This window comes from Helianthus annuus, chromosome 1, assembly GCF_002127325.2.
Source record: "Helianthus annuus cultivar XRQ/B chromosome 1, HanXRQr2.0-SUNRISE, whole genome shotgun sequence".
NCBI classification, from domain to species: domain Eukaryota; kingdom Viridiplantae; phylum Streptophyta; class Magnoliopsida; order Asterales; family Asteraceae; genus Helianthus; species Helianthus annuus.
In genome coordinates, this window is record NC_035433.2 from 37,324,372 (window position 1) to 37,351,582 (window position 27,211).

A 27,211-nucleotide genomic window follows, 5' to 3' on the forward strand; every position below is an offset into this window, starting at 1 on the left:
TCAACGGGTGCTTCATCAGAAACGGAAATGAAAGGATGAACAAACGGATATTCATTTCCTTAACGGACAATCTTCTGAAACAAAAATGAACGGACGGAGTCATTTTCAACGGTTGCTTCCTCAGAAACGGAAATGAAGGAATAAACAAACGGATATTCATTTCCTCAACGGACAATCTTCAGAAACGAAAATGAACGGATGGAGTCATTTTCAACGGTTGCTTCCTCAGAAATGGAAATGAAGGAATAAACAAACGAATATTCATTTCCTCAACGGACAGTCTTCAGAAACGAAAATGAACGGACGGAGTCATTTTCAACGGTTGCTTCCTCAGAAACGGAAATGAATAGGATAAACAAATGGATATTCATTTCCTCAACGGACAATCTTCAGAAACGAAAATGAACGGACGGAGAATGGAAATGAATAGGGTTAACTCTAGACACATGCCAAAACTTGTTGTGGTTTCTATGCACTAAATTCCATAATTATGTACGCTTCCTTAATTACGTGATTCCTTGCATAGTCCGCACAGTGCGTTTCATAATGTGTAGGGGAATAAAATCAAACCTGTGATGAGTGTGACTAAACCACCATAAGGTCCTTTTAATTAGATCGATAAATGATCTCTTTAATTAGACCACCTATGTAGTCCTTTCAGCTATATCATCACATGATATTCCTAACCAGATTTTTGGATCAATCTGTTTAACTAGACCACTCAAGGGGTCTAATTATGGAATAGTACTTTATAATCCAATGGACTTAACTACAACGTAGAAACCCATTAAGGATTTAAGGTAGTATCTTTGGGTATCCTACTATGCATTTCCTTATATGAAGATATGGAAGATTCTATGAGGATTTGGATAACAAAAATTTGGGTCACGCAAAAACATACATAAGCACATAATCACATAATTGTTTAACTTGACCTTTAACTTGTTATTGTCTTGTCATTGATTGCTATTAACTTGACGACGATTTGAACATGGGTATTCAAGGTATACTAGGAACCCAGTCGATGGACTTCAACGTCCTCAAGCATCTATCTAAAAGATAGGATAATCTTCCAAAATTCGATTTTTTTGATTACAAGGAATCATCACATTCGAATTAAGGTATACAAAAATTAAGGGCTTATGGAAATACCCTTAGGTATCCTATCAAGGATTGGGTATTCGTCCAGAGTTGTAACTTGCGCCTTGTACTTCGTTTTCCTTGGAGGAAACGGGTACTTATGATTTTCGTGGAAAACGCAAGAGATCATAAGGTGGGAGAATTTTTTTTTGGGGGGTAGTCTGTTCTTCAAGGAATACGATTCCTTGATTGTCGGTATTGTAGGGGATATGTTGTTTATACATGCAACCACATCAATATATATATTGCGATGTAAAATAAAAGATTTATTTATAAACAACAATTACAACTGTTTCATGGACCATGACCACAAAAGAAAATAATACATAAGGCTTGATTATTTCTAAACAGTGTTGTCTCCCAATTGGTCAGATGCTCATCCCTGCGCTGGATTCGCATTAGCAAGCTTTGGGCAATTTCTTCGGAAATGGCCCATCTCGCCACAATTGAAGCAAGAACCTGGTGGAAAACGACCTTAAGCAGGATTGTTTCCAGCTTGATTTGGTGCAGCTGCAGCTGGGCAAACTCTTGCTGTATGGCCTATGAGTCCACAAGTTTGGCATTTGCGGCACTTTACATTGACATGATGATGGAGGCTACATTGGTTGCACAAGGGTGCAGTTCCGTTGTAGGGCTCTCTAGCAGGGGGTTGAGCTGGTTGGTTGGGGATGGCTTGATCATTGTGAGTGACCACGGCGAAGTTCTGAGAAGCCTTTCGCTTCTTTGACTTCTTACGGGATCCAGTCTGTTCCTCCTTGGGTTTCGATTCCTCGATCGGTTTCTTGTCACTTTTTCGAAAAAGTTTACCTTTCCTGATCTGAGATTCAGTCAAGGTAGCGGATAGCTCAATGGCCTGTCTAACTGTAGTGGGATTACTACCAGTCACAATGTCTTGTACTGAGTCAGGGAGGCCATCAGTATACTTTTCGATTGCATTATCCAAAGGCGTGACCATGTTTGGGCATAACAGACTTAACTCCTCATAACGATCCGTGTAGGCTCGATGCTCACCGCTATCTTGCTTAAGATCATCAAATTCCCTTTCCAATGCCCTGATCTCGTGACGAGGACATAATTCCTTCATCGTCAGAGCTCGAAGCTCTTCCCACGTTTGAGCCAGTGCCACATCGGCACCCCTATCTCTCTTCACACCGTTCCACCACGTCAAAGCTCGCTTCTCAAAGACACTAGAAGCGAAGTCTACCTTTCGCTCATTTGGGCATTGAACATGTCTGAAGGTGCTCTCTAGACTCTCAAACCATTGCAGAAGTGCAGTCGCTCCTTGAGATCCAGAAAACTTTGAAGGCTTAGCCGAGTTGAACGTCTTGAAGTTGCAGGGGGCATTGTTGTTGTTGAGAGCTTGGTTACATTGAGCAACGATGTTCGGTATTGCAGCAGTCATTTGCTGCGTAATGACAGCTGCTAGATCTTCAATAGGTATCTAATTTTCGCGTCGTGGAGGCATTCTAAAAGGGGAAAGAAGAGAGGAAACATGTGAAATGGCATTGGGTAAGATTAGGATGTTACAATTACCGACCAAAAGCATGGGTGATGGTCATTTGTTTGAACCACGAAGCAAACAAACGACACTCAAAGGCTGAATCAAAGTAAATAGGTACTCATAATGTATCGCGAAGACATGCTCGCCTATAAGTGGACACTCACCCCAAGAGTTCCCAGGTAAGAGTGACTGGTCCGATGCTGCGGATTTGTACGAACACTCTAGCCTTAGACAGAAAACCCAGGGTACAGGCACCCACCCTTCCAGTTTGCACGTGTTCACATTAATGAGACCCAAATTTTGACGGGATGTTAAAAATTTTGAAGGTTCAAAACCTTATAATAAATCATCCTAGAACAGATGATTAGTTTTCAAAGCAGATTCGAATTTTGTGTTCTTATTGTGGTTGTTGCCTAAAGATAGGCAACGGTATTGTTTTATGACTAAATGCAAGTAAACTCGCGTTAGGGTCCTAGGAAGGTTATAGTATAGGTAAAAGCATAACTAATAACCTAATTCCCTACAACCATCGGCTCTGATACCAACTTTTCTGTCACACACCGACCACGCAAGCTATGATCCAATTTACTCTTAGGTATGAAGCATAAACTTCAACTTAGAGAGCCAAAATCAGATCATTGTGGGTTTTGCAAGTGAAAGGAGGTGGGTATATATAGGAAATCTAGAACCGTTAGGACCGTTCATCGTAAAACGAGCTTCGATCTCATCCGTACACATGTGCCCATGGTTTTGTGAAACCATGGGAGCCCATAGTTTCATTAAAACCATGTGAAAATGAGGGGAACAGCTGGAACAAGTTGGAATTTAGATTTTTCATGTTGGTCCCTTCCTAAGATAACTATGGCAGAATGTCAATTTTGGTCCCTGAACTTCAGAATCTTGCATTTCGGCTCATTTTGACACGTTTAAGCCCCGTTAACCTCGTTTCAAGGCTCTAAAATGAAGTTAAAGTATAGGGAACTCAAAACATGTTCAAAAATATGTCGGATGTCGGTTCGTTTGGTCGTACGGTTGCGTTGTTTGGTTAATTACGACGGAAGTCGTAACAAACGCAAAAACGATCCAAATCAAGCGATGAATGGAATTTTCTTATGCCAAACACTAAAATAAAATATTTTAATGCTTACATAAATTTTTGGATGTTCGGATGTATTCAGAACGTAAGATATGCGGGAAAATGCAAACTATGCACTTTTTGACGCTTTTAGTCCTTGAATGAACATAAAGTTTATTTTTGCGCACAAAACACATCAAAGCCTATTTCTAAGCTATGTAAAGGATATTTAGGGCATATTTAACTTATGATCAAGTTCCGGATTGTTCGTTACAGTTCAAATCGGCATACTTTCGCAGTTTGTCAATTTTAGTCCCTGTAAGCGAACAAACTTGATATCGGCATACCAAACCATCCAAAACTTATTTCTAAGTTATGTAAAGGTTATTTAAGGTATGTTAAACCTATGTCACTATTCCGGAGTGTTTGTTGCATTAAACTGGTTATATTTACGCATCAGATCGCGTATAACCTTCAAGAAAGCGATTTAAGGCCCGAAATCGAACAAGAATTGACATGTGCAAACGATACACATGTTTACACAAATCCCAAGTATGAAACCCAATATTTCATTGATTTGATTTTTGTTTGATGGTCGCAGAGGCACAGGTGTCACAGTACTACTCATCCGCTTATCTCAAAACTAAAATATATTTTTGTATATACTATAAACATTTTACCAAAACGACGCATTTTAGAAACAAAACTTTTACAAGGATTCATGGCTATTTTTGAAAACATAAAACCTTTTTCTTGTGTTTTCCAAAGCCATGAATCTAATTCACAAATCCTATGTTACTCACAGGCATTTTTATGCTGACGTACCTATTTTCACATATGTTACAGGTGCTGCTATGTGATGATTGTAGATGCATGCTACACATAGGATGGACTTGTGCCTTAGCGACTTTAAAACTTGAGAGACAATTATTTGTATTTATCTAATTTGTAATAAAACAATGAGTTTAATAATTCAATAAAACAAAACTTTTTAATCCATGGTTGTGAAATAATGATTCTGTTACGACACTCCCTGACGTTTTCACCGCGATTTGTTGTTTTACACGGTCGGGGTGTGACATGACCAGTTCAGCCCCTATACCTTTTTAATCACTTTTGAACTTTCAAAGTTGACATTATTGGCCCTTAGTGGCCAATATTAGGCACACTCAGAGGTGAAAATTCACATGTTGACGCTTTTAATCCTTTTAACTCGCATGTTTGCGCGTATTATCATTTAACGGCATAAAAGCCTTGAACGGCCAATGTTAGGCATTCCCGAGAGTATGATCAAACATCATAAAGCTCTCGGTTTGTTAAAAGGTCACTCAGATGTAAGAATTAACATGTTGACTCTTTTAACCCTTCGATGCACAAACTTTTGAATTATATTGCAAACGGTTTCGTTTATCCAACAAGTGGCTCATTAAGAGAATATGAATACCGTTTAAGGTCATTCAGAGGCTTAGTTTAAGCATGTTGACACTTTAGTCCCTCCACATTCATAGTTTTCAATTTTGTCCAAAATAGTCCCTCTTAGTCAACGTTTAGGCACGATTAAGATTAGGGACACGTGTCTATACATTATTGGACACGATTTTACGAGGTGTTACACTTCAGATGAATGCTCAAAACAATTTGTACTATCAGAGATGTCAGATTTGGGTTGAATTTCTGAAACATTGTCCATTGAAATACGCTTTGCTGAAAACCGCAGAAGTTCCTATAGTTGTGAATCAACAACTGGCTGGAACCTTGAAGGCTTCAATGGATAAACCTAAGGGTGGTTGGTTGCACATCTGTGGGGGAATGTTATAGTGACAGTCAATGCAAGGAAGATTAGGGAATGGTTGGAATTGCCTATACGAGCTCACTATGCAGAAGTGCCAGACAAGTAAGAAATATTCAAACTATTTGAAAATTTGGGATATAGTGAGAAAATAACAAAAATATGTGAATTTAAAAGAAAGGAATTACCTGCCTTCTGGCAAATCTTCATGGAGATAATGAACAAGTGTCTAACCTCAAAAATCGAAGGTGCTGATCAAATCAACAATTCTATTTTGAATATCATGTATGGTCTCATCATTGGGGTACAGATTTACTATGCTGGTGACATTTTTAACTTAATGAAAAATGCAATGCTTACTAAAACTGGACGAGTAACAACTCATCTGCCATATCCAAGATTCTAGGCAATTATCATTGTTGAAACATTTAAAGAAAGGAGCTTGGAGATCCCTTTATCTGAGGAGATGTGGAAGACTCTATTAATGGCTCCATCGAATGGAGACAAGGCCTAGAAAGAATCTGATGTGATCCTAATTCTTACACATAGTATACTAGAAGTTATACCAAAAGAATCACCCTATCCAAAGAGACATGAAGATTTGATAAACAAGGGCGATTTTCTTGATAGAAGCTCATCACCAGATGCACAGGATCAAGTACATAGAATGGAAGGTACAACACAAACATCACGAATCAAAGATACAGTCATGGAGGATAAAACTCAGCAATCAAGAATGGAAGGCGCACATCTTGACCTACAATCTGATAGTGAATCAACACCACATGCTGCAACAACCAATCTTGATCAAGAGTCTACTGCCATAACTGGTGCTAGCATGAAAAGGTCAGAATCAAGAAGTTGAAGCAGAACAATACATCGGATCAGATGAAAATTTCAATCTTAATTCTAATTTTTCAACAGACTCATAAGAATCAGATTCTAATGAATCTGTTGACGTTAGTTACAAATTTGTACCAAGACAACAAAAAAATAATTTAGATAAAAAATTGAGGGTCCCAGAGATATCAGATCAGAATTTGATGAAGAGGATGATCTAGAGATAACAACAGGAGGAGATCAGATTTCTGATCAAGGAAGCTTGGAAATATTGGAAAATCAGGTTTTCCCTATCAACTAATAGAGAACAACCTTTAAAGGAAGTTTAAGGACATGAGGAAAATCCAGACATGCATCTATTGCAAAAATCTGGTAAAGATCATGTAAGTTGGTCTTATGATCAGATTAGATCTTTAAAAAGTAGTTAGAAGTGTGTCTTCTACTAGGATGTTAAAAGGGACATTTGTTATTCCACCTCACCCAGGGTCAGATATCTTGACCCAAAATCAATTTAAAACAATCATTGAACAAGTGATGGAGAATTTGGGAGAAAAACATCAGTCTGCTAGTAGTCAAAGTCAGCAATTGAAGAAAAGCTAGACATATTCTTGGATTGTAACACCCAGACTGCGTAATACAACAAACCGCGACAGAAACGTCGGGGAGTCATGTCACAGAATCATTGTTTCACAACACATGGTAATTGAAGTTTTGTTTTATTTCATTAATAGACTCGTTGTTTTTATATAAACCAAATAAATACAACAATTGTCTTTCAAGTTTTAAGTCACTAAGGCTCGCGCCCATCCTATGTGTTGGCAAGCAATCAACAATCATCACGTAACAAAACCTGAAACATATGTGAAAACAATCAGCATAAAAATGCCAGCGAGTACATAGGTTTTGTAGGTCATATTCATGGCTTTGTATTTATATTGCAATACCTCGACCAACTACGAGAGTTGTCGAGTGTGTACCTTGAAATCAAAAAGTGTTTTGATATTGCAATATGTTTTATCAACTTCACGAGTTGATATAAGTAATACCAAAACCATTGTAGCCATGAATCCGGACTGAAAACATTTGTCATTTGTAAAACCAAGTAGTAAATCATTTTGAAAATAAGCATCGTATGGTTTATATCTTTAAGTAAACCTCGTTGTGTGACATCGTTTGAAAACATTCGTCCAAGTGATCTAGATAACGCTACAAAATTTAATGTGATATAAGCACTTATATTTAGGAAGTACAAGCGGCGTATCCACCATGCTTTTATCACATTACACCCGTCCCGCTATCTAATCACTTACCGTAAACCAATCGTCAAAAATCGTTCAAATCGTTCAATCGTCCGTGTTATAAATCATCGTTCAATCGCTAAATCATTCAAATCGTTCATACCGTCCGTGTTATAAACCATCGTTCAATCGTTCAAATCGTCCGTGTTATAAACCATCGTTCAATCGTTCAAATCGTCCGTGTTTTAATTGTGAAATTCAACTTTTGGTCGTTCTTTTACGAATACATTCAAATATGTGTTCTGACTCAACTATACCACCAAAGGGTATCTTTAACTCGACTAACAAACCACCAAAGGGTTTGTTAAAATCATCAGGTTCTGTCGTTACCTATAATACCCCATAACCATGGCGATAGTCCGATAACGGGATTTGTCAGATCATATGGTACCGTAACATACTGCTGGTCAGCTTGATCATTGTTAATGAATGTCATTCGTCTTATGTATTAACGCACCAACAAGTTCATCCACAATATTGAAATCGTTGTGTTTTATATAAACCATAGCTTTTGTTTATGAAAACTCGAAAATCATTTAGCACATATGAGTCACCCCAAAACAATTGAAAGCAGTAAAATAGGAGAACTATGTACTCACTTGAGATTGCAAGGTATCATCGATTAAGTGAACTAATAAGCTCGGGCAATCAAGGAATCAAGTGCTACCTAGTATCGGATCACTATGTTAATAATCGAGACCTAAATCGGGAGATCGGGTAGAATGAGGTCTTGTAAACCAAATGAATGTTGGAACTCATATGATATGGTTTAACAAAGTCTACATTCTGATTTGAAACCTATCCTAAGTGCTTTTGACCCGTTAAGGTAGTTTATGCTACTTTAACGCGTCATTTGCGCAAAAGCGCGTTCGGATGGTCTAACTAGCCCTATGATAAGTATTATATGCTCTAACATGTTTAATTATGTTGCATAATCAGTTTAAGTGTCAAAATTTTGGTTACATATGCTTAAATTGAATTTATGCGCGAAAAGGGCATTTTGGTCATTTTCCTAAGGCATATAAACTACCTATCATACAACAAATTAAACGAAGTGACCGTAAGGTGTAACCTCATAAGGTTATTCCCTATCCAACTATGGTCACAAATATGTTTGGTCGGATCCTAATGATCGACCAAACGGGTCGGGTTCGAAAGTCTAAGCGGTTTGCGAGACCGCTTGACTTACGACCATAAACAAGCACTAAACTAGAAGTGATGAGTTAAACATGTTTAACTAAGTTAGAAAACTGATTTGATATCAAAACAAAGTGTTTTGATACCCGAAAATAGTTTTGTCGCAAAATGCATATAATCGTGCATTTTGACCGAAACTTTGACTCGTCACTTCGACTAGTCAACGTGGTAATCAGTAGGTATAGTCGCAAAGGACTATAACTGTTAGGATCTGAGTTTGGATTGATTGTGATTTGTGTTTGAATTTAGATGAACAAATGAAAGAGTAGTGCCGCGGAATTTAAATGGATGCAAACTTTTCACAATCAAACAGAAGAAATGCTTTCAATCATACATTTTCACCACTGAATCAAATGATTAAATTTAATTTTAAACTCCGATTACAATGTATGTATGATATGCAAACTCCCCCTCAGCCCGAGCTCAGTGTTTGTTCATGCAGAAAGGAGATGGTGAAAGAGCTAAACAGAACAGTACGGAGTACTGTTCTCTTTATAGGCACTTGCAAACCACTGAGCATCTAAGCTGACGTCACCATGAAAGTGACATCTAACCTCCTAACAAACTCTAACCTCTGATCTATACAAACACTGCTATGCTAACTACTGATATTACATTTCAATACATAAAACAAATATAAATTGCTGCTGCATCCTTCCACTGCTGTGAACCCAGCAGTGCTTGAACCAAGGCAGTAGATTGAGCAGCAGAGCTTTAGTTCTTCAATTAGTCTTTGTCTTGAGCAGTAGTTGTAGGTCAGCAGTTTGCATGATCAGCAGATAGGAGGTCAGCAGATGTTGAAACCACTTTCAAGGGGAGAGACTGCAATCAAACATCTGTTTATTTTGGATCCACTGCTCTGGTCCAGTTTTGGCTTTCATTATATGTTCCTTTGGTAGGGTTCAATCCCAACAATCTCCCCCTGGAACAGATAATGCCAAAACTCTTCATTATTGTAGATCTTTATTGCCTCAACAACAGTTCTCTTATTTGCCCTTTGAATTGTAATTCAAAAGTTAAGGCATCTGTATCATCATCATCCCTGCTAAGTGGAAGATCAAGGAGATCCTGCAAATCTTCAAGACTCAGGCCAAGAGCTTGTTCCCTTGTTAATTTCTTCACTTCGCCATCAGGCCTGATCATAGTCAATACGTGGGTCTGTTTGTCAGTTTTCCACTTTTGTACTTTTGAGCCTGATGGGTTTCTTGGGAGATTTTTATTTGTTGAGGAATTTGGTGAAGCTGGCCTATTCATGACTGGCTGAGCAGTACTTGCAGATTGTTCCAGTTCAGATTCTTCTTTCATCGTTAACATAATGCCCTTTTTCACAATGTCATTTCCGGCAATTAGATCTTGAACTGTTTCAGCACCCAACTGGTTTTGACTCCTTCTTTTGTAGATGGCAGCACCAGTAGGAGTAGTGGTTCTCTTGACTTGCAGCTTTGGTGGTCTTTTTGAAACCTCTGCTTTGGAGTAATCAGGTTTTTGTGGAGCTGTTGGATCTTTCTTCCTAAGTTCCTCCAACCTTTTATAGGTGGCCCTGACCCTCGCTTCTCCCCACTTAGACACAGAATTCCTTGACTCATAATCAGCTGTGATTAGCTCCTCTTTCATTCTCTTCAATTCTAGTGCCTTTTCAGCTTCAAACTGTTTGAATTTTTCAGGGGGAGTCTGCTGGACATTATCTTTGATCATTTCATGAATCCTGGCTGCTTCACTTTCAAACTCAGGAATAGTCCAGTTTTTGTACATGTGTTTCTCCCCCTTGTATTTCTTGGTTGCCATGATGCTTTCAATGTAGTCTTTTCTAAGAGTTTCATCTGCTCTCTCTGAAATTTGTTGACATACATTCTTTGCAAATTATTCTAAGGATCTGACTGTGTAAGCAAGAATTGGTAATTCTGCTGAATTTCTCTATCAGATTTTCCTTGAACATTTCTTTTTGAGATATCCTCTGCTTGTTTAGCTTTGACTTTCAAATATTCTTCAATATTGTTTGGTCTTGGATATCCTTCAACTGATGGCAAACTCCTTTTAGCAGGGTCATCCTCATAGTAAAAAGATTTAATCTCTTCTCTGACTGTTATGAGTTCAAGAGGAAATTGGACACCTGCAGGAGGTAAGGGCTTATAGAGTTGAGCTGAAGAGAGAGGAATGGGTTTTGGAATTGTGACAAGTGCTTGGGATTTTGAAGCTGTTGGTGGTGGTGATGAAGAATCATCATCTCATATGATAACCCTTCTCCTTTTTATTTTAGGAGAGGCAGATGATGTTTTGGGTGGAATAGTGGAGGTGGTTTTAGTGACAGTGGTTTGTGACTGACTAACAGCTGTTGAAACAACTGGTGTTTCAACCACTGTTGTCATTATAGCAGATGTTGTAACACCTGCTGTCTTCTGCTTTATGGCGGGAAGTGATGGTGGAGATGTTGTTTTTGGTGGTGATAAGGCAGTGGTAGTGGTGTGTGTTGAAGTGAGAGCAGTTGTTGTAACAACTGAGGTACCAGCAGATGTTGGTACAACAGAGGTTGCAACAGCTGTTTGGGTGGAGGTTTGATGTTGGTGGCTTTTGGATGGTGGATTTGGAGTATGCTTTGGAAAACTGGATGGTGTGGATTTGGGTTTCCTTACTTTTCTAGTAAGATTTCTTTTTGGAACAGGATTTTGATAATCCTTTTCACCAGAACAACCCTGCTCATTCAGCTTCATGAAAGCTCTCTTCTCCTCATTCCACCTTGATAAATCCTTTGCCGCTCTATCCCTTTTTACACTTATGACAGCATCATCAAGTGCATTCTGGGTAACATCAACCTTCTTACTACCATCTGGCAAGGGAATTTCTCTAAGCATTGCATCTTTTTCTGTATCAAGCTATAGCCCATTATCAATCCCTTTCTTTATCCACTCCTTAATTTTATCCCCCTTTTTGGCATTATCTGAGGGGATTTCATCAATGAAGAGAACTGTCGGAGGAGCGGTGCCAGTGGTTGTCAACAAATGGGCCTTGAGAGCCTTAATGTCATCCTTTGTATCCTTGTATCTAGACTCCATTGTAATTTTGAGCTCTTGAACATGTTTTTCATGCTGCTACTCAGCCATCTGGTGTTGTTGGTGGAGAAATGGTTGGAAAAGATTCCAGAGCTCATTTGTAACATCTGCTGGTGGTGGAGCAGGTGCTTGAGGTGGAACAGCAGTGGATGGTACCATTTGAACTGTTAACAACTGTTGCAGCATTTCTTTGATTTCTACAACAGTTGTATCCAGTTTTTCAACTCGTTCCGTCAATTCCTGGTACTTTAAATCATCACCCAATTTAATGGGATCGTCTGATTTCCCACTAGCAGTGGTTTTATCAGATGTTGAGGTAGGGAGTGTACTCCAAACATCAACAACTGATGCCCCTTTTTCTTGGTACTGGGGTCTTCTTCCTTCAACACTTGATAATCTTTTGATGCAACCAGTGGTTAATACAAACTCACTAGCAGATAACAGAGGTGTTATGGAAGGAATTGCCTCTAAGGAAGTCTTATGGATGTAACCACTGTCCAAGTGTAAACCTGTAGGTTCAACACTTGTAGTGGCTGCTTCACTTGGATTACCACCAAGAGTTACTTGTAACTCAAGGGGTGTAACCTCCTCAGGTTGTGTTGGTGGGTTAGCAAAGATTGATACATCAGGCCCAGTCTTTTGTTGAGGTATATTCTCATGGATAGGTGATTGAGAAGGACTGGTTTGTGCCAGGTTCAGATCAATTGCATCCAACGGTAGTTTGGTGTTTGGGGGAATTGGGGATGTGAAGGTGGGTTTAGAAGGCGGAGTTGCCCCGGGTATTGGGCTGTGGAGGATGGAAACGAGTGCTTCCAGAGCCTCATGATGTGGTGACCCTTGTTGTACAACCTGTTCTTTTTGTGAAGAGACAGGAGGAGTTTCGGCTAGGGTTTGAGATATTTTGACCAACTGCTGTGAGGAAGTAGCAGCAGTGGTTTGTTGTGACTTTTGTGCTGTCACAGGCAGTTGCTCTGGTATCTCATCCTCCAGAGTTGCCTTTTTGATGGGTTTGGGGGGTTTTTGATTTTTCTTTTTCTGTGGCTTTTTGGTGATTTTAGGTGTGGGTTTCAAGGTAGTTGTTTGGCTACCTTGATCACCTTGAGCACTGGGCTCAGCAGCAGATACCTGAGGAGCAGTGTTTGCTGCTAAAGTCTGCTTAGGCACCTCTGCTTGTGTTTTGCAAGGTGTTGACATTCTTATAAATGTTTCAGAAGTTAAGCTTTTTATTTGAAAAGAGTCACCTTGATTTATTACCGCAATATCATTCTTACTGAATTTTTTCTCAAAATAATAACTTAAAAATCTTGGAAACAGGAAGAATGATTTCGTTTCAACATTTTTAACCAAATCATTGAAGATTACCTTGGAATAGTTAAAATTTTCTCCTTGTAAAATAGCATATCCCAAGTTTTGAATCTTCAGTGGTATTTCATTAAAAGAAGTGGTTTTATTTGAAACACACACGAGGAGGGTATGGAACAAAAATCTTGTTACAGGAGGAAAGTAACATTTTTATAAGGTATCCCTCTTCATCATTGTATCTACATACCCTCTCTCAATGAAGTCAATTTTTAACTCATTTTTAGGGAAGGAATCTGTACCTTCCTGATCAGCGAGCTGAAAGACTTCAGATATGGATTGCGGTTTTGGTGATTTTAGGTGTGGGTTTCAAGGTAGTTGTTTGGCTACCTTGATCACCTTGAGCACTGGGCTCAGCAGCAGATACCTGAGGAGCAGTGTTTGCTGCTAAAGTCTGCTCAGGCACCTCTGCTTGTGTTTTGCAAGGTGTTGACATTCTTATAAATGTTTCAGAAGTTAAGCTTTTTATTTGAAAAGAGTCACCTTGATTTATTACCGCAATATCATTCTTACTGAATTTTTTCTCAACATAATAACTTAAAAATCTTGGAAACAGGAAGAATGATTTCGTTTCAACATTTTTAACCAAATCATTGAAGATTACCTTCGAATAGTTAAAATTTTCTCCTTGTAAAATAGCATATCCCAAGTTTTGAATCTTCAGTGGTATTTCATTAAAAGAAGTGGTTTTATTTGAAACACACACGAGGAGGGTATGGAACAAAAATCTTGTTACAGGAGGAAAGTAACATTTTTATAAGGTATCCCTCTTCATCATTGTAGCTACATACCCTCTCTCAATGAAGTCAATTTTTAACTCGTTTTTAGGGAAAGAATCTGTACCTTCCTGATCAGCGAGCTGAAAGACTTCAGATATGGATTGCGGTGTTATTCGGACTGCTTTCTTCTGCAGAGTAGAGTTAATGGCTATGACATTTTCACCTTGTTTTTCAAGGGTACATTTTTTTCCAAAACTCTCTCTGAGTTTGCAGGTAAATGGGTGCATCAACGGTTAACAAAGTTTTGTACTTTGATGCGTTGATCATATCGAGGATGGAATCAAATGTATCGATGTGGCCGGGTTTTGTGAGAAGACCCAGTAGATTATGAGACGGTTTGTATGGGATTTCTGTGGAGGTAGCCTTTTGAGAGGCCCCTTTGGAAGATTCTGTGGATGATTTCAATTTTGTCATTTTGAAGATGAGAATCGAAGATGAGATGGTGAAGAAATTTGATGGAATGTGATGGAAACTGCTTTGAGAAGAGAATTTTTGAGAATTTAATTCGACAGTGAAACCCTGTTTGGGTTTTGAAAAGGGGGTTTTGTAGAGGAAAAGTGAATGCTGACGTGGCAGCGGTTACAAAAGGTCTGACCACTATGTACTGTTCGCATGCCATCCCCTGGTGAAATGAAGGACAGTACTTTTGAACAGTACAATTTGTGAAAACAACTGGTGAAGACAGTTGTTGTAATGGTAATGGAGGACAGTGGATGCTTTTCACTATCAGCAGATAGCTCAGCAGTGGATACAACACTGATTTTGACCATCAGTGGTTATCAAAGGAAAATGAGAGCAGGGGATGACTTTCAGCAGTGGACAGACTTTTGAAGTATCACAGAATTTTGAAGCCATCAGTGGTTATGGCAGACTTTTAGGATTTCAATGAAAAATTCATTTTTAGCTATTTTTAAGGATGGAATTTTGATTTTCTGAAAACATTTTAATGCTTTTATTCATAGAAAAACAGGATTTTGCCTGTTATTCCAGGTTCAGCATGCCAATCCTAGAGATCAAGCTTTCAAAGGTGGATGTGTCTAATGCTTTGATTAGCACATCTGCCAGCTGATCCTTAGTTGGAATATGATGCAGAGAAATCAAACCTTTTTCATAGCAATCCCTCACAAAGTGATGTCTGATGTCGATGTGTTTGGTGGTTGAATGGGAAACTGGATTTTTGATGATATTTTCTGCTGCCTGGCTGTCCAACATAAGTGGTGTCTTCAAGGCAGTGATACCAAAATCCAGTAACTGATTTTGAAGCCAGAGCAGTTGGGCTGTACAGCTTGCAGCAGCTATATATTCTGCCCCAGCAGTGGATGTGGAAACAGCTGCTTGCTTTTTGCTTTGCCAAGACACTAAGAAGTTGCCTAGGAATTGGCACCCTCCTGAAGTGGACTTCCTTGTTTTATCACATCCAGCAAAGTCACTATCTGAGAAACCTGAAAGCTCAATTTTACCATCAGCTGGATACCAGATACCCAGTGTGGGAGCACCTTTGAGGTATCTGAATATCCTTTTTACAGCAATATGGTTTGACTTTCTAGGGGCTAATTGGGATCTTGCACAGACACATGTTGCAAACATGATGTCTGGTCTAGATGCAGTTAGGTACAATAAAGACCCAATCATGCTTCTATATAAGGTCTGATCAACCAAATCATCCTTTTCTTCAGACATGACCAGTTTATTGGTTGCAATGGGCGTACTACATGGTTTACAATCATCCATATCAAATTTCTTTAAAAGTTCTTTGGCATATTTGCCTTGATGGATGAAGGTACCATTTGGCAGCTTCCTTACTTGGAGACCAAGAAAGCACTAGAGTTCACCCATTGCACTCATTTCAAACTCAGCTGTCATGAGTTGCCTGAACTCTTCACACATTTTATTACATGTGCTTCCAAAAATGATGTCATCCACATAAATTTGGACAATCATCAAATCCTTTCCTCTCCATTTTAAAAACAATGTTTTATCAATCCTGCCTCTGGTGAAACCAATGGAAAGTAAAAAGGTGGACAGAGTTTCATACCAGGCTCTTGGTGCTTGTTTCAGGCCATACAAGGCTTTGTTTAGCTTGTAGACATGATCTGGATTAAATGGATCCTCAAAACCTGGAGGTTGACAAACATAAACCTCCTCTTGAATCTTACCATAGAGGAATGCACATTTGATATCCATTTGATACACCTTGATGTTGTGGTTGACAGCAAAGGCCAGAAAGAGCCTGATAGCTTCAAGTCTTGCTACAGGGGCAAATGTTTCATCATAATCAATGCCCTCTTCTTGTCTGTAACCTTGAATCACAAGCCTGGATTTATTCTTGACAACAATACCCCTTTCATCAGTTTTGTTTTTGAAGACCCACTTTGTGCCAATAGGACTTACATTCTCTGGCAGTGGTACAAGCTCCCATACTTGTTGTCTTCTGAACTATTGGAGCTCCTCTTGCATGGCTTCTACCCAGCTGTTGTCTTTCAGTGCCTCTTGGTACTTGACTGGCTGATGGAGTGATAGAAAACCAGGGAAAAAGACAAATGTTTTGGGACTGCTTTCTTGTGAGCACCCCTTCATTGATGTTGCCAATGATTTGATCTGGTGGATGAGATTTCAAGAAGATGAGCTCTCCTTGGTATGGAATAATGGCATTGAGTGGTGAGGGCTGCAGATGTGTATCATCTGAGCTAACCACTGCTGGTGACTTTGATGACCCAACAGTGGCTTCAAAAGGTGGTGGCATAGGAGGTAAAGGTGTGGACACCTGCTGACTTTGATCCACTGTTTGAGGACTTTTGTCAGCAGTGTTTGATGAGGTGGAAGCAGTGGTTAAAGGGCTACTTTGGTCAACAACTGTCGAGGTAGCAGTGGTTGAGCTTTGACAACTGTTTTGAACACCTAATGCTCTTCCTGTTGAAGCAGACTTTTGAGGAATGATGATCTCATATCCATAGTCTGGTGATGAATCTTCTGATGGACCTGCACTGTTAGTCTTGACAGCAATATTTTCAAAAGTGAATTTTTCATGATCAAACAATTCTGCAGGATTTGCAGGGATTTTCATTGAAGAAAGTTCATTGAACTTTACATTCAAAGTCTCTTCCACTGCTTTGGTCCGTGTATTAAACACTTTGTAGGCCTTAGTAGTGGTTGAGTATCCCAGGTGGTATCCCATATCAATTTTGGCTGCAAACTTTGAGATAGAATCTTTTAAGTTTAGAATGAAGCATGAGCAACCAAAAACTTTGAAATATGAGATTAATGGCTTTATTTTATACATAATTTCATAAGCAGTCTTTTTGTGCCTGGGGTTGATCAAAACTATGTTTTGGACATAGGAGGCAGTGTTTACTGCCTCTGCCCAAAAAGTTAATGGCAAACCTGAATCTGCAAGCATGGTTCTGGCAGACTCAATCAATGTTCTGTTCTTTCTTTCAACAACCCCATTTTGCTCTGGTGTTCTAGGGATGCTGTACTACCTTACAATCCCTTTCTTCACACTGAAGGCATCCAACCCCTTATTTTTGAATTCTGTGCCATTATCACTCCTGAAGACTTTTACTGGAAGGTCAAATTGCTTTTCAACCTGTGTCACAAAATCTTGCAAAATGCCTGCAGTCTCATCTTTTGAGTGTAAAAAGAAGGTCCATGTAAACCTAGAGAAGTCATCAACAATAACCAAGCAATATCTCTTCTTTTTTAGACTCATGACTTGCACTGGGCCAAACAAATCCATGTGCAGCATTTGCAAACACTGGGTTGTTTTGGACTCTTCAATGGACTTGAAAGAGCTTTTGTGCTGTTTTCCTTTTAAACAGGAAACACAGTGTTCAGGACATGAAAACATTTTTTGTGGTAAGCCTCTTACTAAGCCATTTTTTGAAATTTCATTGATTGTTTTGAGATTTGTGTGTCCCAGTCTTTTGTGCCATAGCTCTGTCTCTTTGTTAGAGGCAGCTGAGAACAGACAGGCATCAGCTCTGGGACACTCTCTTGACATGTCAACAACATAAACATTGCAACTTCTTTGAGCAACAAGTTTAGTTGTGCCTTTCTTGATTATTGCTTCAATCTTACTAACCATTTCTGGTCCAACAATCCTACAACAATCCTTTGTGAAGAATGAGCCAAACCCTTTATCACTCATTTGAGACACACTCAGGAGGTTGAATTTTAGATTGTCTATAAGATTGACATTTTCAAATTTTACATTTCCAGACTTTACTGTACCAGACCCCAGAACTTTTCCTTTACTATTATTACCAAAGGATATATCACCCCCTCCATGAATTTTAAAATCTTGAAGAAGGGCTTTACATCCTGTCATGTGCCTGGAGCCTCCACTATCTACATACCAAAGACTATCTAAGCATGCAGAAGCTCCCTGCACATGAAGTAAAAGGATTAGTTCATAAAAGTCTCCAAAGCCAATAAGGCTTTGGATGGGGTCTCAACAGTGTCTGGGATGGAGGCAGATGTATGGACAGTGGTTAGCACAAGGGTTTGAACATTTTTGGTAATGTTTTTCTCTAACCACTGTTGGAGGTCTTGACCCATCATCTGTAGATAACCAAAAGGATGCCTGTTCACTCTTGGTTTAGAGGGCCTTTTGTAGGTCTCATAAACGTGTGGAATCCTTTGGTATGATGCTTTTTCCTTGCCTTTTCTGTATTGATTAGCAGGGGGTGCATCAGTCACCTGTACATCTCTTTGAACAGATGTTTGGTTCAGCTGTTTTGTGATAGCAGTTTGGACAGGGACAAACAGTGGTTGTTTCTTGGTGAACTTGACAGATGATGTTGATGGACTCAAGGATGTTTTTGCAGTGTATTCATTCTTTTTTATGTCAAAGTTTTTGAGATACACACATTCTTGAGTTTTGTGATTATTTTTACCACAGATGGTGCAGCTTTCAGCAGGTAAGATGATGCTTGTTTTGTTTATATCATATGCTTTTGGATGAAAACAATCTTTTGTTAGATGATTCTTCTTTTCATAGAATTCACAAAACAAGTTTTTGATCTTTTCTTTTTTCTTCCTTTTCTCAGATTCCTTTGCAAAAGAGTTTTGAACCTCTGTTGGGATATCTTTGATAGGAATGATTCTTGCTTTTGGAGCTTTTACACCATCAGTGGTTGTGAAATCCATTGGTTTGAAATTTTCCAGGATATCACACTCATTAGACCATGTGGGTTTAAATTGGTATTTCTCAATTTCCTCAAAAGTTGAGGATCCCACAGATCTTTCCAGAGTAATTTTGTTACCAAGTTTGTCGGTTATTTTAACCTCTTGGACATTTTTGTTGGTTGGAATTATCTCAGTTGGACCAGCTTGTTTTCCAGCAGTGTTTTCAAGATCATCATATTTTCTATGTCCAATACCAAATTTAACATTGCTTTCAAGCTGTTTTGCAAGCATAACCTCATACCCTTTACAAGACTCCACCCATCTTTCACAGGTGATTTGGGTAGACTCCAACTCCTTTTTGCAAATTTGGTATTTTTCTACCATAGTTTGGAGTTGAGTTTTGGTTATACTCTGCTTTTCTTTAAGACTGCTGATCTCTTTATCTTTTTCAGCCAATTTGTTTCTAAGTTCTTTTAATGACTTTTCAAATTTGACCTCATCAGACAAGATTTTATCCCTAAGATTTTCATTCACCTCTTTAATGTAAGCAAATGCAATAATACAATTGTCTGAACACAGTTTTTCAAGAACTTGAGGTGATACCTTAGCAGCAGCCATCATGGCACAATCACATTGATGATCATCTTCTTCATCAGCTCTCTCTTCTTTCTCACCAGCTTTCTTCAGATCTTCTTTCTCTTTGTCATATTTAGACCAAGGGTCGGTCAGTGGTTCAACCAGGATTTCTGAATTTTCTTCCAGCAGTAGTTCACCAGCAACTGCAGTAACCACTGCTTCAGCAACTTCATCCACTGTTTCAGCACTTAGCTGTTCACCTTCAGTTTCAACCCCTTCTGGTATTGACTCTAATGCCATCAAACAAAATTCATCATCAAAAGCATCATTAGAAGCATAGAGAGCAAAATTTTCATCACCAAGTTCATCAGGCATGCTGCTCCAATCAACAAAGCCTTGTGTGAAAAAGCTTTGCTGATCTGGTTGTGTCACTATTGGAGCAGCTGTTGAGGTGCAACAGGTTGCACTTGTGCCTGAGGAACAGGGGTTTGAACATACTGAATTTGTGGAACAGTGGTTTGAACATAATGCACAGGCACAGGGGTTGCAGCATAATGAGCAGTGTTAACATGTGCTGCAGGGGCATATTAGGTATAGTGCATAGTGTTTTGTTGTTGTGGTCTAGGGTTTGAGCCAGGGTGAGTAATTATGGGACCAGTGGTTTGACTCCTACATTCCCTAGCAAAGTGACCCAGCCTATTACACTTGTAACACTTGATTTTTGACTTATCCAACCCCACCCTTAAATTCCCACGACGCCCTGGGAATTTTCTCCCTGTTCTTTTGTAGAATTTGCTTGTTCTAACACTAAGCAAAGCCAATTGATGCAAGATGTCCATCTCTTCTAAGTCAGTGGGATCAAAATGTTGCAAATCATTCAGCTCAAAGCACAAATTATCTGACATCTGGTTTTCAGTATTTGCAGTGAAAGCATAATTTGCAGAGTGAGAATCAGAGTTGGCAAAGTTACCCCCAGCAGTTATGTCAATAAAGTGATCATAACTCTGATCCTTACTACTGCTACCAGATTCTTCCTGACCAAACAGAGCTGTGCTGCCAAATGAATAGTCATCAGCAACTTTACCAGACTCTTGCAACTTCCTTTTCTGGTTTAACTCCCTTTCATAGGTCAGGAGTCTACCATGGAGTTGGGTCAGGGTCATATCTTTGAATTCAACTAAATTTCTGGTGACAAAAGCAATTGTGTCCCATTTTTCTGGCAGTGATCTAAGGAACCTGCTATTTTGGGTTGCATTCGGAAATGTAACCTTAACAAGCCTTAGTTCACTGATGAGACAACTGAAACGTTCAAATTGTTGGGTTAGTGATTCCCCTTTGATATGACAAAATGTTTCATACTGCTGATTCAGAATTTCCCTGTTGATTTCAATAACCTCTTCCGTTCCTCCGAATTGTTCCTTCAATGCATCCCACAATTCTTTGGCACTGTTACAATGTAACAGCCCAGCATAGATTTCGTTGGGTAGTGCAGAGGCTATGATGCTAAACGCTTTGGCATCAAGTTCGAACTTCTGAAAATCCGATTTAGTGTAATTTTCAGTTGGTTTAGGAACGAACTTTTTAGTGTCCTCTGCGCTTGGCACCATAGGAACATGAGGACCGAAAACGACAGAGCTCCAACACCCAGTGTTTTGTTGAGCGAGGATGTGACACATCCTTCGCTCCCAGATGTTGTACTCATTTCTTTTAAGCATAGGTGGTTTAAACAAAGAGCCAATGTTATTTTTATCATCTTGTGATTGCGACATCTTTCAGGTTGTTTTATAGGTACTGATTAATCAACTTTATCGATGATTAAACCTTACTCTGTTTTTCAACACAACAAACAAACTATCAGTATCAACAATTTCGAGCTGAACTATTTACGTCAAAATGATTGTTAAATCAAATTTGACTGTCCAAGCTCTGATACCAGTTGTTAGGATCTGAGTTTGGATTGATTGTGATTTGTGTTTGAATTTCGATGAACAAATGAAAGAGTAGTGCAGCGGTATTTAAATGGAAGCAAACTTTTCACAATCAAACAGAAGAAATGCTTTCAATCATACATTTTCACCACTAAATCAAATGATTAAATTTAATTTTAAACTCCGATTACAATGTATGTATGATATGCAAACTCCCCCTCAGCCCGAGCTCAGTGTTTGTTCGTGCAGAAAGAAGATGGTGAAAGAGCTAAACAGAACAGTACAGAGTACTGTTCTATTTATAGGCACTTGCGAACCACTGAGCATCTAAGCTGACGTCACCATGAAAGTGACATCTAACCTCCTAACAAACTCTAACCTCTGATCTATACAAACACTGGTATGCTAACTACTGATATTACATTTCAATACATAAAACAAATATAAACTGCTGCTGCATCCTTCCACTGCTGTGAACCCATCAATACTTGTCATGATCAGCAGTGCTTGAACCAAGGCAGTAGATTGAGCAACAGAGCTTTAGTTCTTCAATCAGTCTTTGTCTTGAGTAGCAGTTGTAGGTCAGCAGTTTGCATGATCAGCAGATAGGAGGTCAGCAGATGTTGAAACCACTTTCAAGGGGAGAGACTGCAATCAAACGTCTGTTTATTCTGGATCCACTGCTCTGATCCAGCTTTGGCTTTCATTATCTGTTCCTTTGGTAGGGTTCAATCCAAACAATAACCATCATGATTACGCTCACGTTGCAAACTTCAAACGAACTTTGTCTTGACCAAATCATGGTCAAAGCTGAAAGTCAAACACTGTTTGACTTTCTTGCTTGAAATAAATAAACAAAGCATGAAAGAACACTTACAAGTGTTCTAGGCTAGAAAAATGACTAAGAATGCTCAAGTATGAGGCCTCAAACAAAGTTTGGTAGCCTCAATCAGAGCAAGAGTGAAAGAAAATGAAGATGAGCAAATTTGAATGATGAAGAACATGGGTTTATATAGGATTTCTTGAATCATTAGATCATTGCCAAGTGTAAATGAGTTGTTCAAAGCATGATCCTCACCATACACATGTTAGGCTCTGATTTGGGGACTTGGAGAACACAAAAACCAGCCCACAATATGCAAAAACCAAGTTTAAATACAAGTTCAGTAGGCTGTTTTGAAGAAACAATGAATCTGCCCAGCACTAGTCCTCACGCCATGGGACCCAGACATGGTCTGGCTGTCGCGCCCCGCCTACCAGTCTGACCAGAAGTTTCAAATTTTATCAAAACAGGTCCCTGCAGCTCTAAAACTTGTTTTTCGACGCGCTCAACCCCCGTTAACCCATTTTCAAGGCTCTACAAGGATCTTAAAGCATAGGGGACTTGAAATATGCTTGGAAATATCATGGATGTCGGTTTGTTTGGTCGTACGATCGCGTTTTTCGGTTAATTACGATGAAACTCGAACGGACGCGAAAACGATCCAAATCGCGCGACGAATGGTATTTTTGCATTCCTATCACTAAAATATAATATTCTAGTGATTACAAAAAATTTTGGATGTCCGGATATGGTCAGAACGCGAGATATGCACGTATATGCAAACTTTTGCAGTTTTGACACTTTTAGTCCCTATGATCAAATAAGCGCATTTTCGCACACCGAACCCCTCAAAACTTATTTCTAAGATATGTTAAGGGTATTTAGGGTGTGTTTAGCTTATGATCTTGTTCTGGGGTGTACGTTGTTATACGAATTGGCAGACTTTTGCAGTTTGTCGCAAATAGTCCCTGTAATCGACTAAACTTGTTTTTGACATACCAAACCCTTCAAAACTTATTTCTAAGTTATGTAAAGGTTATTTAAGGTATGTTAAGCTTATGTCACTATTCTGGAGTGTTTGTCGCGTTAAACTGATCACGTTTACGTAACAGTTTGCGTATAACTTTCCAAAAAGTGATTTAGAGCTTGAAATCGAATAAGAATTGAAACGTGAAATTGTCAAACACAAATAAACAAATATTGAGACCGGAACACATTGTTTCCTTGATAATTGATATTGTTCTACATCGCATAGTGTTTTCAGAGCATAATTGTCACATGGATGAGCTACAGTATCAGATATCTGACATCAGAAAAATGTCAGATTCTGTCTAAGTGGTCAAACAACAAACAAAAGAAAACACCTAGAAGCTGCATAGCATGCAGGAAGCCCCAAAAAATACACAAGACATCAACAACCTTACATATGAGTTTAAACAAATAAAAGAAGAAATGATAGAGTTGAAGAACCAGATAAAGGAAGTTTTGAAATCCAAGGGAGAAGCTAGCTCAAGTGACACTACTCAACATATCATAAAAATATCGAAGAGTCTAGCAGATATGGAGGAAAACATCAAAAACTTGAAGCAAGGCACGAATACTATCACAACTGCATTGGTTAGGCTGATCAAAGATTGGAGCAAGAATGGAATTTAATGAGAACTAAACAAGCTACATGATAATGATTTCAAGAACACAACATTAATCAATGATGTAAAGTTTCTATTGAAAAGACTATCTTTCAACATAGCAAAAAATACAAATGTGCCCTTGAGAGAATTGATTAGAGAAATTCCAGAAGTACCCTCTACACAAGCCCAAGGAGTACCAGCACTAGAACCAGCACCAAAGAAGTCAACACCTATACCTGATATCAAAACTGAACCAATGAGTTCTCCTATCACTTCAAATCTTGAAAAAGGTTTGATTTTGGTTCCAACACAAACAACATCAGAACTACCAAGAGAGGAACCAACAACAGAAACAAGAGAACAACTAAGAAAAGAAGCACATCCAATTCCTAACCCTCAAGACAAAGAGAAGAAAACATAATCAATCAAAAGAACAACCTCAGGTGATACTCTTTTCAGTCAATCTTGCATACAGGTGACAAAAGAAAATGGGTAGGAACAACATCATCTTCAAAGAAGCAGATGGTGATTCCCAGATTAGATCTCCCATCAAACATCACCAGATAAAAATACAAGTCGACAATGAGGATATCATGTTTCCGGAACATCATCTCAAACATTGCTACAAAACTGAAGAAGAATAAACACACAGACAACTCAGTCCCATGACATGGAGGTCGTGTGAAGAAAGAGTGGTTAGAGGAAGGATTAGCTTTCATGCAATACTTACCTATCTAATCAAAAGAGTGATGAAAGTACTAGATCATCCTACACCTGAGGTCTTTGGAAAACATATCTAAAACTGGTATGTTATTCTTAGAAGTCAAGTAAATGAGGAAACCTTCATTGATGTAGATTTGAGCTCATTGATCCATCTAGTGGATCTGATAAAAATGAGAAAGTTGTTTGATGAAGAAAATCACATAACAAGATCGTTAGAAGAGTTATCAACTGCCTATCAAATCTTGGCAAGAAAGTATTCACAAGAATGGCTCTGGGCGATTTTGATATATGTTTAGATTTTAATTATGTGATTTCAAGGAAGCTGATCATCACATCACCCAAAGCAGAAATCCCTGAAGAAATCAAATACCCTGCAAGAACAGGTTTGATATTTGAAACTTCTGAGATATATGTTATATACAAGAACCATGAAGGGGAAAGGGCAATGTTTAGGCTCAGTGAAATCTGCAAATATTCAAACAAGACATTAAGCTACATCAAAGATGGCATGAGGAAAAAAGCATGAACAACTGAAGCCCACAGGACTTGCCAAAGTAGAACTTATGAAGTAAATAAAGAATATCATCAATGAATGGATTGACTTCAGAGAAATCTACAAGACATTGTACAAGGAATGCATCAAGCCTATCCCTAAAGCAACATGGCTGAAGCCTGGAGACACATTCTCTCTTTGAAGGGAAACGTAAGTGTTTAGCCATTTCTTTTGTTATTTTGGTTAGACAATGATTTCCAAATTGGTTGATGTATTTTGAAGTTTTTGACATTTGTTTACCTTTGAATTTGATTGTTTTAAGTTTATCATTTTATTTATAACACTTAGGAAAGAATTGTTAGGATCTTTTTATCAATCTATGTAAGGGCTGGAGAAAAATGATAAAGAATCTGATCATTTTGATCAGACGTGACGCTGAACGAATCAACAAGTCAAAACTAAAGAAGATACTTGACAAAGGACAAGAAGAGAAAGAACCAGATCAAGGATAGATTAGAGAGTTATAAAGAAGACTGGATCAGAAGGATCTGATCAATTTGATGATTAGCTTCAGATCTGATCAGAACAAGTCATCAGAATCTAATGACATGATTCATCATAAATCAGATGACGAATCATCAATTCTAATCCCCCCCCCGCCATGCTATACCTGATAAGGTATGTACAACTTCCAGATAACTAACGGAATGACAGATTCAATAAATATGCCAAAATGAAACTTTTCACAGGTCAGGTGTATGAACAAACAAATTATTCATACCAAAATTTCTCTTTAAATAGAGAACAAAATCCTCGAAGAGAAATGATTCGTTCTTTGCATTTAGTACATCCTACACACTCCATTACCCTTCACACACTCAGAATTCTTTAAGTATTCATTTTGTAATAGCCAATAACCATCTAATCACCTTGTAATATTTTCAACGTGACATAAACTTGAAAATTCTATACTTTTGTCTCTTGGAAGTATGATTTCTAATTCCGCACACTATGTTCTATCTTGTTGAAATCAATTGCCATATTTCGTTAATAAGTGCTTCAACCCCCAAAACCTCTAAGAAAGGGTTTAAAGAAGCTGAACAAGTAAAAACGAGTGGTAGTTCCATGAACTATTTTTGAAAATTTTCTTTCAATTGTTTATCATTAATGAAAACATTTTAGTTTTTTTTTTTCAAAATTTTTAAAGTTTAAGGTTGTTAAAAACAACTCCGAAAGAAGTAAATTATTTATAGGATAGTAAACCCTAGATATTTTTGTTGTTGGGTTTTGAAGCCGGCAAGAAAATCTTTGAAATGTTGAATATTATTCCAACCTAATTCTGGAAACGAGTCGAATTTATATTATACTTTTGATATCTATCTTTTCCACTTTTAAAACATTGTATAACAATATTCTACATAAAAGCTTTTATAAAATCGTCAACGAATTGAGATTCGAGTATGGAAAAAATCGTCTCTACAAATTGTTTTTTTTTCTAATTAAAATTTTCAATTGCATCGATATTTTTGGAGGCACATTATCGAATGATATTGAAAATTATTAAGTTTGTAAGTTAAATGTTGTTTTTGCACTATCTATAATTTTTGAATAAATTAGTGGTGTTATGTGGAGAGAGAAAACTTTCAAACGCAATCGTGTGTTGCATCATTTGCCACGAATTGGGATCTGTCTAATGGGCAATGATATAAATGTACGATTCTCGTAAACCATGTGTAGCTAAACATCATTAGTTAAGTTCACACCGGTGTTTAAATTTTCAAAAAATACAATTATATCATTTTTTTTTGTTTTATTCCACAATTTTAAACAATGACGTTTGATACTAGAATAAATTGTGTGCATGTAACGAGGTTAATGCATCTCT

The 27,211-nt window shown here is 38.3% G+C and overlaps 1 protein-coding gene across 1 annotated transcript in view; it reads left to right on the forward strand.

Annotated features, from left to right (window-relative positions):
* The window catches only part of LOC110878236 (soluble scavenger receptor cysteine-rich domain-containing protein SSC5D-like), a 54,201-nt gene that overhangs the window by 14,875 nt on the left and 12,115 nt on the right, over positions 1-27,211 (forward strand). Inside the window, exons 2-3 of the mRNA XM_022126536.1 lie at positions 6,055-6,351; positions 6,529-6,628. Of these exons, the coding sequence (XP_021982228.1) occupies positions 6,055-6,351; positions 6,529-6,628 (397 nt within the window). The remainder of the gene's footprint in view (positions 1-6,054; positions 6,352-6,528; positions 6,629-27,211) is intronic.